The sequence below is a fragment of the Heterocephalus glaber genome, unplaced genomic scaffold (assembly GCF_053883595.1).
Source record: "Heterocephalus glaber isolate CG9 unplaced genomic scaffold, H.glaber_assembly_v1.0 deba00001481, whole genome shotgun sequence".
Lineage (NCBI taxonomy): Eukaryota > Metazoa > Chordata > Mammalia > Rodentia > Bathyergidae > Heterocephalus > Heterocephalus glaber.
Genome location: NW_028258317.1, coordinates 35,617,509 through 35,636,096, shown reverse-complemented (window position 1 = coordinate 35,636,096; position 18,588 = coordinate 35,617,509). Strand labels below are relative to the sequence as shown.

General features: G+C 38.1%; 1 protein-coding gene across 17 annotated transcripts in view; it reads right to left on the bottom strand.

Annotated features, from left to right (window-relative positions):
* Window positions 1-18,588, bottom strand: part of Bnc2 (basonuclin zinc finger protein 2) — a 429,028-nt gene that overhangs the window by 144,352 nt on the left and 266,088 nt on the right. For all 17 annotated transcript variants that reach the window (XM_021252881.2, XM_021252874.2, XM_021252872.2 and 14 more), the window contains one exon: window positions 16,360-16,462. In XM_021252881.2, the coding sequence (XP_021108540.1) occupies window positions 16,360-16,462 (103 nt within the window). The remainder of the gene's footprint in view (window positions 1-16,359; window positions 16,463-18,588) is intronic.

The window sequence follows — 18,588 nt, the reverse complement described above, 5'->3', positions numbered from 1 at the left end:
GATTCAGCTCTGCCCAAGCTCCATGCTCTCAACTCCAAACATACTACCTGACTCACAGTGCTGGGAAAAGCAGGACTAGAAAACAAAGCCAAAATGCTTGAAATCCTTTCTGTGTCTGTCATTTTTTCATAGGTGCTCACTGAAAACTTAATACAAATGTGAGAAAAAAGGAAAACAGAAAGAAAATCACCCACAATCCTACCAACCAAAGGACATGACTGGGCACAGGTTGATATATCTGTTTCTGCTTTTTTCAATGTGTAATTTTATGTAGTTCAGATGATATTACGTAGACACAGGTACTTAATTTTGGGGGGTTGTTTTCCCACTTTATATTATGCAGCAAGAATGTTCACGATCATTTCTATTTCCTCGTTCTCCTATGTAAGCAATCACACATTCATACCCACCACAGCTTTTCTTAGACCAATTCCCTTTTTCTCGTCTAACTTCTGTCACTACAGAGCCAGTGTCTAGGCCTTCATCCCTCCATTACTGCAGTGATTCCTACCTAGTCTGGTCTTCATTTCTCACTGGGCCTACCACATCCTAAATAAATCAAGTTAGTCTTCTCAAGACACTGCTTAGTGTATGTCTCTCTCTGTTCAAAAATTTCCAATGCTGTGCCCAGTCTCTTCCCACACCACCTCCAACAGACTCTCTCTCGCTCTCTCCCTCCTTCCTTAAACAGGGGCAGCAGGCTGATTCACTTTGTGGCCTAATAAGTCTCTAACATGAGCCCTCTGTGCCAACCAAAGTGAGCCACCAACTGACTGTCCGATATTCCTAGCATTTTTTTTTTAATATTAAACATTCCAAACGTTTATTGTATGTCAATTATACCTTTTTTAAAAGTCAGAGAATTAAATGAGATCTTATGTGTATTCCTAGCATTTTAATATTCAGTCACTGGGTACTTTCGGGCCCTACCCTCATGCTCAGCTTTAGAACAAAAAAGACATGATTTGGGCACACTTAAGGTTAACTGACTAGTGAAGAAAACATACTTTAAAAAACTACACATGAACACACAAAATTACAACCTGTGAAGCTCTACTGCAAACATCCTTCATGTGAGGCGGGCTGAGGGGCTCAGACCAAGCCAGTTCAATGGCTGAGAGATCCAGCCGGAGGGACAAGCAGGTTCTACCTGCACGGCTACGTTTTTCAGGATCTTTATTTTCAGTAATGTTCCTCCAAGGCCTTTCTTCATTTTTACTAACCTTGATCATTCTTTCCTTCCTGCTCCAATTCAGATTTTACTTTTGTTTTCCATGAATCCCAGAGAAGTCCCCTTATCTAAAAGCAAACTGTTTTTGATGGTGCTGAGATGTGCAAATCTAAGTGCCAGACACAAGCTGCCTGTTTACCAGGGCCACTAACGTGCCTGTTTTTATCACAAGAGCTTGATTTTAAGTAGTAACCCTAATCTGACACATAAATCGCTCATGGGGTTCAGTGCTCATAATTATGAATGGATGATCAGTTAATATAGAAAAAGGCTGTTGCTCTATTTTCACTGAAAAGGGTAAAAATACGATGATTCCATTGTACCACCAAATTCTGCATTTCACCCAAGCCTTTTCTCAACCCTCTCCTACAAGGCAGGCAGGGAGCTGCCACAAAGAGGGCGGTGCTAGCTTGGTAAGAATTCAGATTACACTGAAATAATTCCCTTTCCTACCACTTCATTCTCTAGGTTAAAAACAAGATGGAAATCAGTATTATGTAAAAATGATCTTATTGGGGTGCACAGACTGAGTTATATAAACATCATGAAAACCATCCACAATAGTAGCGTAGATCACTAGATGTGATCAATGTGCTAGATTTATGGTCTCAGCTCTAGAAAAAGCCATAGAACAGATCTGAGGAAAGGGTCAGGAAAGAGTCGCACAGTTAAGACTACAAGAATTGTTTTTCTTGTGTAAAAGGCTTTGAGGAAAAAAAAGCGAACTGACAAATTAACCTCTTTGTTGTTGTTTACGGTGCTGGGGATCAAACCAGGGCCCTCACACCCGCTACACAAGTACTTTACTACCAAGCCAACCCTCTAGCCCCTTAACCTCTTTTCAGTATGTGCAGAATTTCATCTGGCAAAAATGACTAACTGTACAATAACAATACTACTTAGGAAGATAAGAAATTTTATATAAGCTTCTTCTTGAACTATGAATTAATTCACTAAAGGATTATGATTTATCTGGATTTCTTCAAAATGCCAGAAATGAAACCTTAATGGCAATTTTCTGACTACACAACAAATGCAAAAATGAGACCTGGATATAATTTCATTAAACACTTTGATGAGAGCCATCGTTTTACAAAGGACAGTAGTGGCTAAGCCACAGGACCCCAAAATAACTAGTAAGTCTGGATGTGAGAACACAATTGCCATGAGGACAACAAATGAAACTTTGGTGATTAGTGTGCGTAGCATAAATGTAAAATAACTATAAAATGCCATGCAGAATATGTAATAAAGTACTATATAAATTTGACTGTATATACATTTGACTCCATTAAAGAATCAAGTAATATCCTTTACAAAATTTACTTTTCAAGTGTAAAAAATCATGCTGGATGTGGGGGTGGCACTCCCTAAACCATCAAATAAATTAAAATAAAGAAAAACCCCATAATTCTACAGACTTCACTTTCAACATTTTCCTTGAAGGTCAGAGAAATAAGAACATTCTCAGATTGTTTTTCTTCTTAATGTAAGGGTATAACAGTGACCCTAGAAAATTGGCTCTCAATGATAGTTTATAGTTCTTAGTTGCCCACAACTTTTTTTTCGAACCGTAACTTTCTTCAAAAGTCAAATTCAACTGACCAAGGTGGTTTTCACAGGAACATATTCATTGCAGGCCCTGATATCCAGTGGATCCACCTAGCAGCTGTCCAGGCATGGCAACACGAAGATAACAATCATTATTTTTACTTAATAAGGTAAGTGTGGAAAGTGGAAATTTTCCAAAATCACCTACTTTGCAGAATCAAATGATTAAAATTTTCTATGAAAAGGGTTTAAAACAAAATCTGTTACTTCACTAATTATCAGTCCCATCCTGGAAGGATATTTTAAATTTTTTACATGCCAATTTGAAGCAATTTTATAAGTTAAAAAAAATTTTCAAAAAAGACTTATTCTTTCATTTTTGGAGAAACCCCAGAGGGCCTTAAATTGCAAGGCTAATTAGATAACTCCATGTCTCTCCCGTCAACTCCCTTTAGGATTCCAAATTATAATAGCATCAAGTGGTCAGCTTTTAGGAGCTCCGGATCCTAGAATGCTACTTTAATTTCCAATACAGTAACATTTAACGGGAATATTTTTATGGAATTCTATCCATGATCACTTTAAAAGTTATAAAAGTTGTCAGTGACAGTATTCTATTAGAGCAATTCCTGGAGGCAGATTTTTAAGTTTTGGTTACTTAATACAAAGAATATGGTTATCACTCTCCCCTCAAATGTCTGGGCCATAACTTCTGAATTTATGTGAATGAGTGGCTCTTCATTCTTGCTAATATGACCAATGATTTCCAATTATACCGTATTTTATAATAACACTATACCCAATATAATGATATGTCATTTCAATGTAGCCATTCCATGAACTTCTTCAGGTTTAATGGGATTTTGCATACATAGAATTTCATCATAAAGGGGCCCTTTGGGATCATTATAACATCAATCCTTTTCCATTATAAGTCTCAGCTCTCTTACTAGGCAAGACTGTCAGAGCTCAGGACAAAGGCTTAATCTAACTATAGATTCTAAGCTGTGTCCTAATAAAACCTTAGCACTTGGGGAGAACACTAATAAATGGCAATGATAGCATATTACAAACTTGGGCAACAACTGTGATTAAGAGAAATATTCCTTGTAACTTGAAGTAATACTTAGGTCTGTACCTTTTATTCACTACTCTGAGGGTAAAGATATAGGTAATTGGGAGCAAATTTGGTCAGAAATAACTCATGTTCCATTGAAGTCACAACTTTCTAACTATATCTGTCAAGGTTGAATAAATTAGGATATTTAATACCAAGGAGAGAGAAGGCTTGCTTCTAGAAATTTTTTTTTCAGAAAAGGAAAGAAATGGTAAGTAGCTAAAAGAGCTGATCCCCAAGTGTGATGATGAAAACTGTCAGCCCTTATGTGCAAAGGTTTTATTTTTTTTTTCTTAAACAAATAGTGTTTCAGTGTTTTGGGAATGAAAAAAAAATGCCACTGAGCCTCAAACCTTATTAGATTACTCCACCTTACATACTTTGTGAACAGCCCTTCATTTTTTTAATCCCTTACTACATGCGGAATAGTATGCAAATTTTCTCATGATCTATTACGAATGTGACTTAAACCGTAGGGAGGAAAAAGGGACAAAAGTAGTTCCAATAAGCCCATTGTCCCCTGGATTTTAATCAGCCGCAGTTAGCTTATAGCTTTCAGAGTATGTGGACAGACATACAAACACCCACAATTAGTCCAAGGAAGAATCTCAGCTGTTCCTGAGATCATGTAGCTAATATTTCAAACTGACTGACATTTCCCCCTGGGCCTTATGCATAATAAAGTCTTCAGAACAGACCTTGGAAATCATTAATGTCTGGCTGTGGTACCCATAAAAGTAGTCAGCCATTGATGGTTCAGAAGCTTGCACTCCTGCCTAGCAGATTAAACAGGTTCTTGGTTTTACTTATTTTCCTCTTCCCTCACACATCTTTGCTCATATACAGCCACTTCACTCAAAGGTAGCAATGGGAAAAGAGAAAACTGAATCTGCAAACTTGACAGTGGAGTTGGAAGAGACTGGGTAATTGAATCTACTTGCTGAAGCCCGGTTTGAGAATTATTATTACTACTGAAGTTCTATCCAAACTTCCGTCACCAAGGCTAGCTGCAAGTTGGCTACTTAAAGCTTGCTCTATTCACTTTTTATTAAATTAGTGAATTAAATGTATGCTGGCTAGAAAACATAACCCATTTAAAAACTATTGCAATTTGCTACTTGAAAGAGCTGCATGTCTTTTTATTAAAGTGAATTCTTGTATAAACAGATAATTGCCCTACCCTCAATTTTCTTGAAGCACCAAATAACTATATAAGAATTTCACTAAGGAAATGCTGTAAGTGCAACACACACTTTAAGCTCTGTGAGAGGTGCTGAGAAAATATTTCAAAACTGAGGACAACGACATTAAATAGGAAATACATAAAAGGAAGAAAATATTATCTTCTTTTTAAAAATGAACATGTTGCTTTTGTGTCAAAGGTACTTTTTCTTCCTCCTCTAGCAAGTTAGCCTGAAATTTTATTCTCCATCTATAATCAATCTTTTCTCTTTTCCTTCCCTGCATGTAATCCCTTAAATGCGGGTATCACACACACTTCTGACACCAGTGCGTGTTTTCTTCTGGATGGCTGGCTTTGCTTAATGCATGTATCAAGTATCAAACTGATCTACATTGGTGACTGGTGGGATAAAAAACCCTACATAAAGATTTGCTCATAAAAAAAGGTTAAGGGGGCAGACTTAGGGAAAGTTTGAACTAACCAAATTTTAAATGCATGAGCAGAAAATGTGAAGGGTCAGAGTAATGCCTGTTGATGCTTCACTAATATGATCAGTGGCCAACTGAGCAGACAAAGAAACTCGAAAGTTGTCACCTTACTCTCTATTAGCTGGCTGCTGTATGAGTTATCAGCAAAGCTAAAAATCTTTTAGAGTTTAGTAACTGGCAAAATGAAACTATTTTATACCATCACATATTTCACAGAGCTCACATTTTCAGAAAACGAGTAGTCTCCTGAAATAAAGCGAACAAAGGAACAGGAGAGGTACTTGTGAATGCTGTGAATTCTGTTTACTAATCTGACCATGGTGATTTTAATTTCTAATTAGAAAATTCTATCAATTGGTATCAATAGGCACAATTTTTAAAAGTCAATCCAAATTATAAAAGTAGCAATATTTTTCCTTTCGATGTTTAAAAACCAGTAATAGAAAACACTTGCCAAATTCATTTAGTCTCTGACTGAGGCACACATGTGATCTCCTAATTTACAGCTTGCACGTGCAGATGTTCACACTTAGTAAAAGGGCTTCTTAATAGCTTTTTAAAATTAAAAGTGTGTTGATAATAGGTGTTTTAAACATATCCAAACAACGCAGCTGAACTGACAAATGCCTGTCTTCATGCCTCACCATGTCTCACACTGTGGCAGATTTTTTAAGAAAAGAAAGGCTATGGGATTCAGTCCACTTATACAGGGTAACTGTTACCCCCAAAACATCCAAAAGAAATCACTAATTTTTCTCTCTACGATGTGTTTCCAACTAGAAAATGTGAGATTGCTACTAGGTCTATGTAGCCGAGAACAGAATCACACAGCCGTTGCTGGATGCCTGCAGTTTTTTCCCTCTGCAAAACTTTGAACCCTGTCCAGCTTTGACACACTACCTCTTCAGTTAATAACTATCAAGTTTCCCCTTGTCTCCTGTCTACTTTCCTGTGAGGCAATTGCGCACTCAGCACCCCGAGATAATAACACACATCTATAAGATAAAAGCAATGGCATTAATGTAATTGTCTGCCTCTCTCTCTTTAGCCTAATCTTTTTTCTCCTTCAGTTTTGACTGCCTGTGTGACACCTGTTTTTGTCTCCTCTGATCCTAGGACAGGTTTTCCGCTGACAAGGTTTTTGCCTGACAGAGATTCTGCAGACAAGAACATAATAAAATATGAAGAACTGCTTGTCAGAGTTTCTGCCAATGCTCACATGAAATAAAGGGAAAAGTCTTTTTTTTTAAGGGGCCCTGTGATGGTCGCTTTTGGCATGTCAGGAAAAGACCTCCCTCGCCAAGTTCTCCAAGCCAAACTGGTGTTTTCTTTTATGTTAGAGGTTGATTTGTTTTTTAATTTTTGCTGATAGTGGAAAACATGATTAGCCAAAAGGGGGGAGGAATGAATTTCTTACTCTCAGATTTTTGCTGGCGAAGGAGTATGGAAGAACTAACAAAAGTGGAAGGGATTTCACTCAACTATATCTTCTGAATGCAACAAAAATACCATCTGTTAATGATCAAAAGCATTTAACGTCTTTAAAATACTTCCCAGTTAGGATATAAAACTTCCCACCTACCTTTCACTTATTTTGTTGTCTGAGTACTCAGAGGGAAGCAGCAAAAGCTAAAACAGAATGAAGATTTTAAGAGTAATAGAGAAATAGGATTAAAAACAAGGTGTCTGCAGGCCGTGCTTACAACCTTAAAATGAGAAGAGACTGCTAGGAAAAAACGGGCAATTAGAAAGAAGGCTTTTAGATAAACTTAAGGAGTATCCATAAACCACTGCCCCATGTACCACACAGAAGATGCTGCACTGGGTACCATAGCATCACAAAGAGACGTGGCCTCCAGAGCTTTCCAAGCCAGTGCAAGGGTCAGCATCACTCGAAAGCCACCCTTCTGGTCTCAGCAAAGTACACAGAAGAGCATGCAGTAAAGAGCATTTAACTGATCTTGGGGCAAAAGGGTTGAGTAAAGAAAGGTAGAAGTGCTTCTTCCTTGGTGAACTGGGCACAGGGAAGAGTGGGGAGGATCAATACTACAGCAGGGATCACAGCAGGAAACACTGGGAAAGAGTCTGCAGTAACACGGAGGGCCCAGGACCTGCATGTGGGGTCTCAGGAGTCTCACACCAATTTTGACTGCTGTCCCACCAAACCACTTTAAACTAGTTTTTAGTTCTCCAAACATATTACCTCACACCTACAATCTACAATAGCCATATCTAAGTGAAATATATTTCAAGATACAGTTGAAATTGTAATTTTTCTAGTGTCACTGAAAAAATAAAGTGACAGTAATTTTTAAAACATTTTATTTCATAAAATACAGAGGTATTATTGATATACAGTTAAAAGACCAATTCACTTTTTTTTTTGGAGACGGGGTCTATGTAGCCCAGGCTGACCCAGTATTTCTCCTTCCTCAGCCTTCCATGTGCCACCACACCCAGCTATGAACAATTCTTAATGACAATTTTAAGTTCTTTTTTTTAAAGATGACATTTCAAAATCTAGCTTATACTTTATATTTATACAAAATCTCAATTTAGACCAGCCAGAGGGCTCAAAAGTCACAATGGTGATGTCTTTATTGTATAGTTTAAAGTTCAGTTTAAGGCTCAATTACACTGTCCTTTTAATTATATAAGTTGCATCGAGAGATACACTGTCCCTTGACTGACTCACAGGCTGAGAAACGCAGGTCCGTGTGTGCAGCTCCCTGGATTCCGGGCCCAAGGGAAAGAAGGACATTACTACTGACTCCCTGACAGATGCTGTTTCTGCATCTCCCCACTGTGCAGCACTTCCTTATCACCATTTTCTGCACAGTGCTTTGGTTATATGCTTACCAACAACAATTAATTCAAGAAGCTTTTGAAGAGGTACAAATATCTATGAAGGCAAAGGGAAAACCTGGTTTAAAAAAGCAATGCATAAACAACGTTTTAGGACTCTCAGAATACAAATTAGAGTTCTCTCTGAAATAGTTACACTTACTTCATCCAGTGATTTTTTCCACTCAATAAAGAGGAGAGGGAATACTGGAAGAAGTCATCATTTCTGACACAACAGAGAAGGAAGAATGGTAGAGAGTATCAACATGATACTGCTGAGGCATTTCAGGTGCTTCTGATCCAGCTGAATATCTTACTTTATCTGAACAGTGCATCCTGAGTAAAATGAGAAGAGCTGAGGGTGTTTCATTTATCACCCCTTCAATTTGTATTCTGCTTAACCTGGTGAACTCTAGTTAATTAAGATGTTCCTATAAACAATTAAGCTTCCTGTAGGATCGTTAGCAAGATATAAAAATTTATGATGCAATAAAATGCAATAAAATGATAAAGTAGTGAGCCCATCAAAGCATTTCACATGCAAAAAGATAGGTGTAAAAAATAGGTAAAAGTAGCCTTAACTCATTCTAAAATTCATCTACTTCTGGTTTTTGAGTTTTCATTGGGTATTCCTACAATTCAGTTTAACTGGTCTGTACTTCTCACAATAGGCCTTTTGGGGGAGAGGACCCCTTACTTCTGTTCAAATAAGAGCTCAGCTTACATTTCAGAAGGTATGGAACTGGTATGGAACTGTCCTGCCTCTGCTAGAGAAACCACTGCATCTGCAGATCCTACGCGGAGAACAGGTGGCACAGCTCTGCCCTGGGCACTGAAGGAAGCACCCCTTGGAAGGAGGAAGCAGTTTATGCCACCTCCTTCCACATCTGCACCTGAAGTAAGACTCTAGATATCGCAAATGTTGTTCAACAGTATTGATTTAATAATTTTGGCAGCTAAAATGTTTGTGCCAGGACTTTTGGCTTGCGGAGGCTCAGAGAGGTCATTAGCCTGGCCACACCCAACTTTTAATTCAACTATGCTAAAAACACATCTGTTTTGTCCACAAGGTTGAAATCTTGCTTCTCCCAGTTTACCACTGACAACAACTAATACTAAGTGTTTACTCTGTGCAAGACATCTGGATTTCGACATTTGATCTCAGAAGAATGTGTGAACTAAGAGCGATCCCTAGCATACTTCGCAGATGACAAAGAGGTTCCATAACCTGGGAAAGGCTCTACTAACAGCAGGTGGTGAGGGGCTGTGAGCTGATCTCAGTCTCACTCACGAGCAACACTCCCACCTATTTCTATGTGGCCTCCTGTTCCATTTACCTAAAGCTTTTCCATACCCAGAGGACTGAGCTCTGTGTGTCTCAACCTCAAGATCCTCCCAAGAAACTCCTCACCAGTGGACAAGCACTGATTACACTGCAGAGGCCAAGCCTTGCCAGATCCACCTTATGTCCTGTGCCATCTAAATCAAATGGAGCAGAAAATACCTAGGCAGCTAATAGCAGAAAGCCCAGCCTTTAAGGAGGAGGCACTATTTACACTGTGCTTAAAGAACATTTAGGGAGTTCAAAGCATCACCTTGAAGGTGGGCAGGCTGGAAAGCAAATCAAAATAAGTAACTTAGGGCCACAATAAGAGAATAGTTAATGCCATTAATCAAGCACAAATTTCTGCATTTTGAGGATGTCCTCCCTTTACAGCTTATCAGCCATCATCAAAGAGCAGAGAGGCAGAAGAGAGCACTGTGCCCTCGGTCAAGCAACCCAGGAAAAGGCCTTGCTTTTACTCTCTTAAATGAAAACAAGTGGAGAAATGTTTAAGGACTTTGCCCTTGGAGAGATCAGGACCCAGCTGGCCCCTCAAAGCTGGAAGGCAGCTACAAGTTGGTTTCTTTAATCAACAGGTAAATTCGCAGCTAGGCACAGACATGTTTCAGTATTACAGTCTGGAAAAAATACAACCACTAGAAAGACTTCTTTTGGGGAGGGGCCTGAGGCAGGGTCTCGCTATGCAGTTCAAGTTGCCTTGCACTCTCTATGTACCCCAGGTTGTTTTAGAACTCCAGGTGATCCTCTTGCCTCAACCTCCAGAGTGCTGGGATTATAGGCGTGCACTACCACACCTAGCTAGAAAGACTTCTTTTAGGCAGATGCTGTGTAAGCTCTGTTTTCTTCCAGACCAGGGCACGGAGGGAAGAGGAATGGGTTGCTCCATTCATGTATTTCTGGCCAAGGCCCAGAAGCATCTTCCCAAAGAACCAGTTTCTCTCTTTGCCACTGCTAGGCCAACACTCCCTTCCTTGTGCTAAGAAGTACCCAAATCAGCACCTGTGTTACACGGTTCACCGAATCCTAAACACTCCACTGGAAACACTTCCTACTAAAGCAAAAATTCATTCTTAATGGGACAATCTCCAGGTTGGTAAAGGGAGGCCAGGGCTTTGGTTGTAGGCTAGTATCTGGGAACATTAACTTCCTTTATCTGAGGATTCTTGTGCGTCCCCCATCTCTCTTTACTGACAAATCTACAAATTACGCTAAAGACACTGTTGCTGTTGAGTCTCTCAAAATAAGCATGATGTCACAGAAATGTCATGTTTTACTGCTTGTGATAGATTTTCTATTTGGGTTGGGAAGGGCAGAAGATTAGAGAATAAAATTGGATTGGAAAGCTTATTAATGGTTTTTGGACTTAAGCCAAGGACAGTGTTACAGAGGACAGTTAGGAACAAACTACAGACTGGGACAAAGGCTAAAGACATGTGAGCTCTCATAGGATGAAATGAAAAATCACTAGTTTTGATCTGCTCTGCTTGAGCCCTTATAAAACACCATGTCTCCAAAAAAATTGGAGAATTTACAAACAGAATATAGAGAGCTAAGGATTCTAAATGTAGGCTGGTATAACCAAAAAATTTTTGATTATAGGATGCTCATAATTGATAGCCCTGATTTGGAACTTCATCGTGACTTTCATAGTAGGACTTTCTTTTACAGTACAAGCTTGTCAGGTATAGCAAATAAAAATACAGTACATTCAGCTAAATATGCATACTTTATAATCATATTAAAATCACTGATTATCTGAAATTCAGATTTAATGGGATACCTGTTTTCTTTTTGCATGAGGGTCTCTAAGAATACTCTGGGTCTGATTAGACAGAACTAGTAAAACCTGAGAATTCAAATTCAACAATGCCAGGGTAGGTGAGAATGAATATTACTTCCAACAAATTACAAACAAGGTTTGAAATTAATAACGGGAATATTAAGGCTTGCAGTATATGAAGCTGGTTAGTATATGACACTAAATTAACTTTACATCCTTCAGCATTGCCTGTAGCAAATAACCAAAGGATACCTGGCACAAGTATGATATGCATTTAGTAAACATGTGTTCACTGACAACAAGACAATGCAGGACAAGCCAGTTCATTTCACAGTTTCTATCTAAGGGTCTAGATAAAATATGGGTAGCAAAAAGCTGGCTTGATGAGCAAATAATTAAAGTAATAATGTAAGACTATCTTTTCTTTGGATGAATTGCAAGTAGTAAAAGGAAATCATATTTATGGAACCCAATAAAGAAAAGCTCTCAAGAACTCTAGTGCAATAAGCATTCTTACAAGGAAGCCATCAGCCAAAAAAAAAAAACCAAACTTCAGATCACTGCAGATCACCTGGGAGTGAATGGAAATTCTATGATTCACATAGCTTGTTGGAAGAGCACATTCTTTTTTTTTTTTAAGGTCAAAATAATCTATAAAGAAAATAATCCACCCTGATGAAGCTGCTGTGTGGTTCATTAAGCTATGTAATGCATTTTAAATATATCAATTTTTACATTCTTTCCAAATGCTTAACATGATATACCCAACACCCAACACACCTAACTAGATAGAGTTGGTTTGTAATGGGGGGGGGAGTAGAAAAGGGGTAGTTTTATCAATTTGGTTTCGTCAGAAGTTAAAATTACTGATTTACTAAAGGGGGAAAATGCTAAATAAATTACCTTTCTAAAATCTGCTCACCTCTTTTATCAAGTACAAAAATATACATCATCATGAAAAAAACCAATTTCCCAGTTGTCTTGGCTGATCAATAAATATTTCCTAAAACCATTTAAAATTTAGTTTATGTCTTCACTTTTATTACTTTATTTACCTTCACTTTAACAGTTAAAAAAGAAAGACTTCATCTGGACTATGGGTATTAAAATTAACTTCCAAATAATAAACAATAAAAGTAGTTTAGGTATAGCAGTTACAGCTTCTAATTTTTCACAAAGGCAGGAGCTCCTATCAGTAATACTTTTCAAGAGAAGCAGAGATTGTTCAGGGTTTATGAACAGGAAACACTAGTACCCCCACGCACCTGCTCTTCTATCACTAGGCATACAGAAGTAATACTGGCTGACTTTTAAGATTATAGAAAATTTGACTGAAGCTTCAATTCTGTGAGAGGTAAAATTACAACTCTAGTATGGGGAGAAAGAGTTAAAAAACTGAATTTAATAAAAACATGTCACCAAAAAAGGAGCCCAATTGATGCATGTATCCTGGTATCTTACTTTGGTACTTTGGAAATGAAAACTGTTGAACTTAAAAATCTTTCCCTTCTCAACCCCCAATCCAAGGCTCACTCAGATAGTTTCAGGAGAATGAAGGAAAAACAAAGGAAGACAAGGCAAATGGGGAAAAAGAACAACAGAGTAGTACGGTGAATTAAATGGCACTATGTTGGAGTCCTTTATTCAAGGATTTTAACAGGTATGTGACAAAATTAGAAATTCTGAGCTACTTTTGGTCCACCAAGTTTTTATAAGTATGGATATTACATACCAAAAAGGTTAAATTAAATTATACTCAATAAACTATTTATACAAAAGAGGCCAATAAATTTCTAAAAATTCTTTAAAATACCTGATTTTGACACTTGGTTAATTTTTAGCAGCCGTTATCAAAATTTTTTAAACCCCACAGTAACAGGTAGAGTGTACTTAGTTCTGCCATGAAACATTTCTTACTGCCGTTTCACACACACTTTCAGAGGGAAAAATAAAATCACACTGGAGGAAAACCAAGTCATTTCTTCTGTGCCCCTACATAAGGCGCTGTGCTGTGAGGGCAGCCAGAGACTTGAGCAAGATAACTGGAGACGTGTGTGCTCTCAGGACTCCCGTGCAGGAGAGGGGTGAAGCAAGGAAGTGAGATGCTGGTGGCAAACAAGTGGGCTCTCTCATGCCACTAACACCTGGAGGGCAGAAGCCCAGCCCTTCCAGTCCTGTCTGTGCTACATCATGGGGAATGGGGGCCTGGCATACCTGCATATGTATATTCTGAATCATGTACAGATGTGGCCCTGTTGTGAGGGTGAAGAAAGAGGTCAAGATGCTAATATGTGAGGGGAAGAATTAGAATTAATTTTGCTTTGATCTGAGAAACCCCAAATTAATATCGTAGAATCAGGATATTTAATGATACAGTAAGAAAAAGCAGAGTCTGGTGTAACAGAAATATCTTATTGCAAATACTTGAAAATAATCACTGGCCACAAATAATGTAGGTTGTTCTGGAAGAAACACTGCATTTATTTTCATTATACTGCTAACGTAAAAGACACATGGAAGTCAGACAGGCAGAACAAATTTCAGTTACAACTTTTATACTCACAAGACTCCCAGATAGATGACATTAATACAAGATGGCTTTGGGGGAAAAAATGAGTAAACAAATGGAAAAAACTTTTTTTGTTTAATGATTACCCCCTTTATTGTTCATCTATTGTCCCCTTTGTTATTTTTAACATGTAATATTTACTAAAGACTGTATATGTTTCCTGGTCATTCTGACTTTGAGGAAGAGCCAGAAGTCACAATGCCAGAGTGTGTAAAGTGGATGGGGTCACAGCAGAATATTTTTATTGGACAGAAAGTGGCATAAACATTTTGCATCAATCCAGGGCATCGAGGCAGCCACTACAGTGCAACTAAAGACAGTTACATAAGAGGACTTCCAGAACTGCTTCAAGAAAGTGGCGAGAATGATGGGATAAATTTTATTTAAACACTCATCGTATCTTTTGATCAGCCCTTGTATATCCTCAGTGCTGGAGTATAATTACTATTAATCATAGTTTACTGATGAGAAAACTGAAGGTCACATTGCATTAAGGTGGCACTGAAGAGGTAGAATGCCGTCTCAAGGCACAAGAGAGGCTGTGTGTTGGACTCACAATAGTCCATGCCCACACTCCCTGAAGATGGGCTGAGGATGATAGACTGTACCTATTATCTAGAAAAACCCGTATTTCTTTTATGGAAAGAAGGATGCCTGGACAATGTTATGGGCTGAATGAATCATATCCCCCAAGAATTCACATGTTGAAGCTGACACCCGCATAGCTCAGAATGTAACTGGACTGGGAGATAGTGCCTTTAAAGAACTGACAAGTTAAAATAAGACCCTTAGGGTTGTGATTCAACCCGATCTGATGGGTGTCCTTCTAACAAGATGAATTGAAGATGTGTAAGAAAATGCCACAAGTGTGCACTACAGAGAAAAGACCAAGTTAGGGTGGCTATTTGCAAAAGAGAAAGGCCTCAGAGTGAAACTAATCCTGCTGAGAACTTGATCTTGGAATTCTAACTTTCAGAACTGTGAGAAAACTAATTTCTGTTGGTTAAGCCACATAGTCTGGGGCATTTTGTTATGGAAGCCCTAGTAAGCTAACACAGGAAGAAAGAAGAAATCGTCCAACAAAGTAACATACACAGACTGCAAATGTAACAGCCAGGAGCTCATCTGTTCTTCAAGACTGCACTGAGACTTGCTATAGAATTTGGCCTTGTTAATGAAGCAAGAAAGAGTTGCATCCTTGAAGCATTAAGGGACTGTGGCAATGCTGTCCATGCACATTCTTTCCAATACATTCCCTTCATGCTATTATCTCTCTCACACAGGAACGTGGCCTAAAAGTCCCTGCACCTCCAACACACATGCCTTAACAAGCAAGGTACATGATAAATTAAAAGCATTTCAAGGCATGGCCCAAGGTTGTTACCTCAGATCTTGCTAGAATAACATGACATTTATAAAAAATACAACCCACTGGATGTTTGGCACTGCTTGGGAATGAAGAATATGTCCACTTAAGAGCCAATACCCCAGGCTGTCAAAAAATCTCCAGCCAGGATTTCTTTTATAAACATTACCTATCTTTTTAAATTCTACAGTCTAGGAGGAGAAAAAAGGGTCTGCTTATTTCAAATCTCCATTTGCCTAAACATAATAAACAAAAACCATTCACAAGAAAATGTAAAATCTGGCAAACTGCCTTCACACTATATCCTTTGCTCCGGCTCCCCTACCCCAATGACACCCACACAGAGCTCACACTCTACCCGTGGTGCCCACCTCTAATCCCAGTGCACACTGAAAGGAGCAATTTACACATTATTTTTTCAGATACTAGCCACATAATGTTCCTGTTCACTTTCTCACCCACCTTGCACCATACAACATTTAACATCTGGAGGATAAACTCAGACTCTAACACATACGACTAGGGTGCATAATCACTGAGGAGTTTTCAAGCAAGGGATCTGCCGGCTTCCCTCTAAGGTCCAGGCCCTGAAAGGCCAATTGTGGTGTGTTTGAATTTCCATCAGCCCTGATGCTTGCTGGCTGCTGCAATGCTCAGTAGAACCCATGGCCCAGCTGTCCTATAAACATCTCCCCTTCTGCACAGCTCTGCTCGCCTTACTTCTAGAAGCAGAGAATCCACTGTTTGAGAGTCTCAGGCAGAATGTTAGCTAACACTTGGAGCACAGCTGACCACTCTCTTCTCCAGGCCAGTGATTGCTGTGAAAACACACACACATTCACACAAACACAATGAGACCGGAAGAGGAGCCCAGGTTTTCCTCACCATGTGCCACCCAGCCATGTTTACACTGATCGCAAGTCCTCAGGTTAATCTTCCCCGGCTGAAAACACTCACACGTGCAATTTACCAGCGTGCATCGGATGGCCTGGAAAATAAAGGAGGAAAAAAAGATCAGCATCTGTAAAACGGTACTATACTTTCCCACTATTTTTAATGAATAACGCCCACTTGTATTTTAAAAAGCTTTATGGTAGTAGAGGCCTAGAAAATTTTGAAAATAAATTTTGCTATCAAAAATCTCTTACAAAACAGAAAGCTCATTCACTAACATAACGCTTTAAATCATTCATTTAACTTTTAAATTAGAAATGCAGACCAAGTAATACGACATAATAATATGAGAATAAAGGATCACATATTCCACAAGACACTAAATTTCCAACAACGAAGAGGGGAAAAATACTGCTAATATATATTTCCATTTTTATCCACTTCCTAATAATGCAGAGAAAAATACATTCTAAGATAATATTCAAGTTAAATGTTTTTGAAAGTAAAATACGGCAGACAAAAATTATTATTAGAACATCACTTTCCTTCTGCTCAATTTCAGTTACAGTTTGAAAGATATTCTTGTTGGCGTATTAAGACATAACATTTCTATTATTATTTATCACTTCTCAGTTCCTTGGGGTTTTATTAATTCTATTTCCATTCTTATATTGAAAAATATAAACATTCTTCCTATTTTAATGGCAATTTAAGAAAATAAATTTGTTTGTTTTTGTACCAGATATAAAATAAAAAAGCCATTTACATGAACTTCTACCTGGAACAGTACAACTGTATCTTAGAAAACTAAAACACATTCAAAACATTTTTACTTCCTTACAGTACTTCAAAAAATCATATCATTTTATGCTATAAAGTGAATCCACAGAAAATTAGCACAAATGGAGTGTAACTTTTTGTGAATAGAAAACCTATGCTTAAGAATTGTGCTAAAGCTGACCTGTGCTCCCAGACTACATTTAATAAATTTATCTCATACATTTAGCTGTAATTTGCATAATAATTCTGAAGACAGAAGGGATTTGATCTGATCATTCACAGATTAACAATCTACTGTAACTACTTGAACTGCCTGGAAAAGATTTCTCTACAGATTTAGATGTGGTCAATGATTACTGGTTTTGGAGTGGGGTATGGGTCTGGATTACCTGAAAATGTGGTTCTATACCTGAAAATGTGGTTCTGTGCCTGAAAGCTAGACTCACGTGCTCCAGATGCTCACATTCCTGGAACCATCTGAATTTTACATAAACCAACTCATTTGTAACAGGCAGTATTTTTAATACCGTTAACATGATCAGGATAAATCCTGTAACAGAGACTAAATCTGAACATGTGGGCTTCTGCTGTCCCCCATATTTTGGATCAGACAAGGTTAAAGTATCTCTACTAAATTAACCTTAACTCATGGATGCTTATTTTGTTTCGGATGTTAAGAGTTCTCACTGGGTACTCCTTTCACCCTCCATTTCCATCCCTAATTTACTCTTCTGTTCCCTCTAGGGAGATATTCAGTAGTATAATCTGCCTGATATATCGGGGATTTTCTTTCAATGTCAATTGTCCAACTGCTCAGGAACTACAGTGTAAAATTTTACTGTATGAATTAGTGATTAAAGAATGCATATGTTATAAGACGACATAATTATTCTGGAAGTTATTTCAATTTCAATTGTTTATTAAGTAAGCAATACATCAGAATGTCCCAGTTTGGAAGTAGTTTCTTTACATAACATGTTCATTAGCTAATGAACTCACCACTTTTGTGCTGTGACCACAATACAGAGTTTACACTAAAAACGAGTCACTTTAAAAAATATCCAATTATAGGGCCAGGGATTTAGCTCAGTGGTGCCATGGCCTGCCTTGCAAGCGCAAGGTCCTGAGTCTGATCCAAAAAAAAAAAAAAGCTACAAAAGATATCCAATTACAGATTCAGATGTGGGAACTACATTGACATTAAAACACCTGAACTGAAATAATGAAAGTTTACATAAAGGGTTTGTTAGCAACTCTCTGCTTTAATACAACCAAGAGAGAATAAAAATAAAGGATCTTTCAAGGACTCTACTTAACTCCAGCATATATACAATTTAAATCACTAATTTTATGATAAAATTACTTTACAAAAATGTTCTAATTTTGTATTCTGATTAAGGCACAGCTTCAAGATAGGTATATTCGAGGCCAGAACAAGAG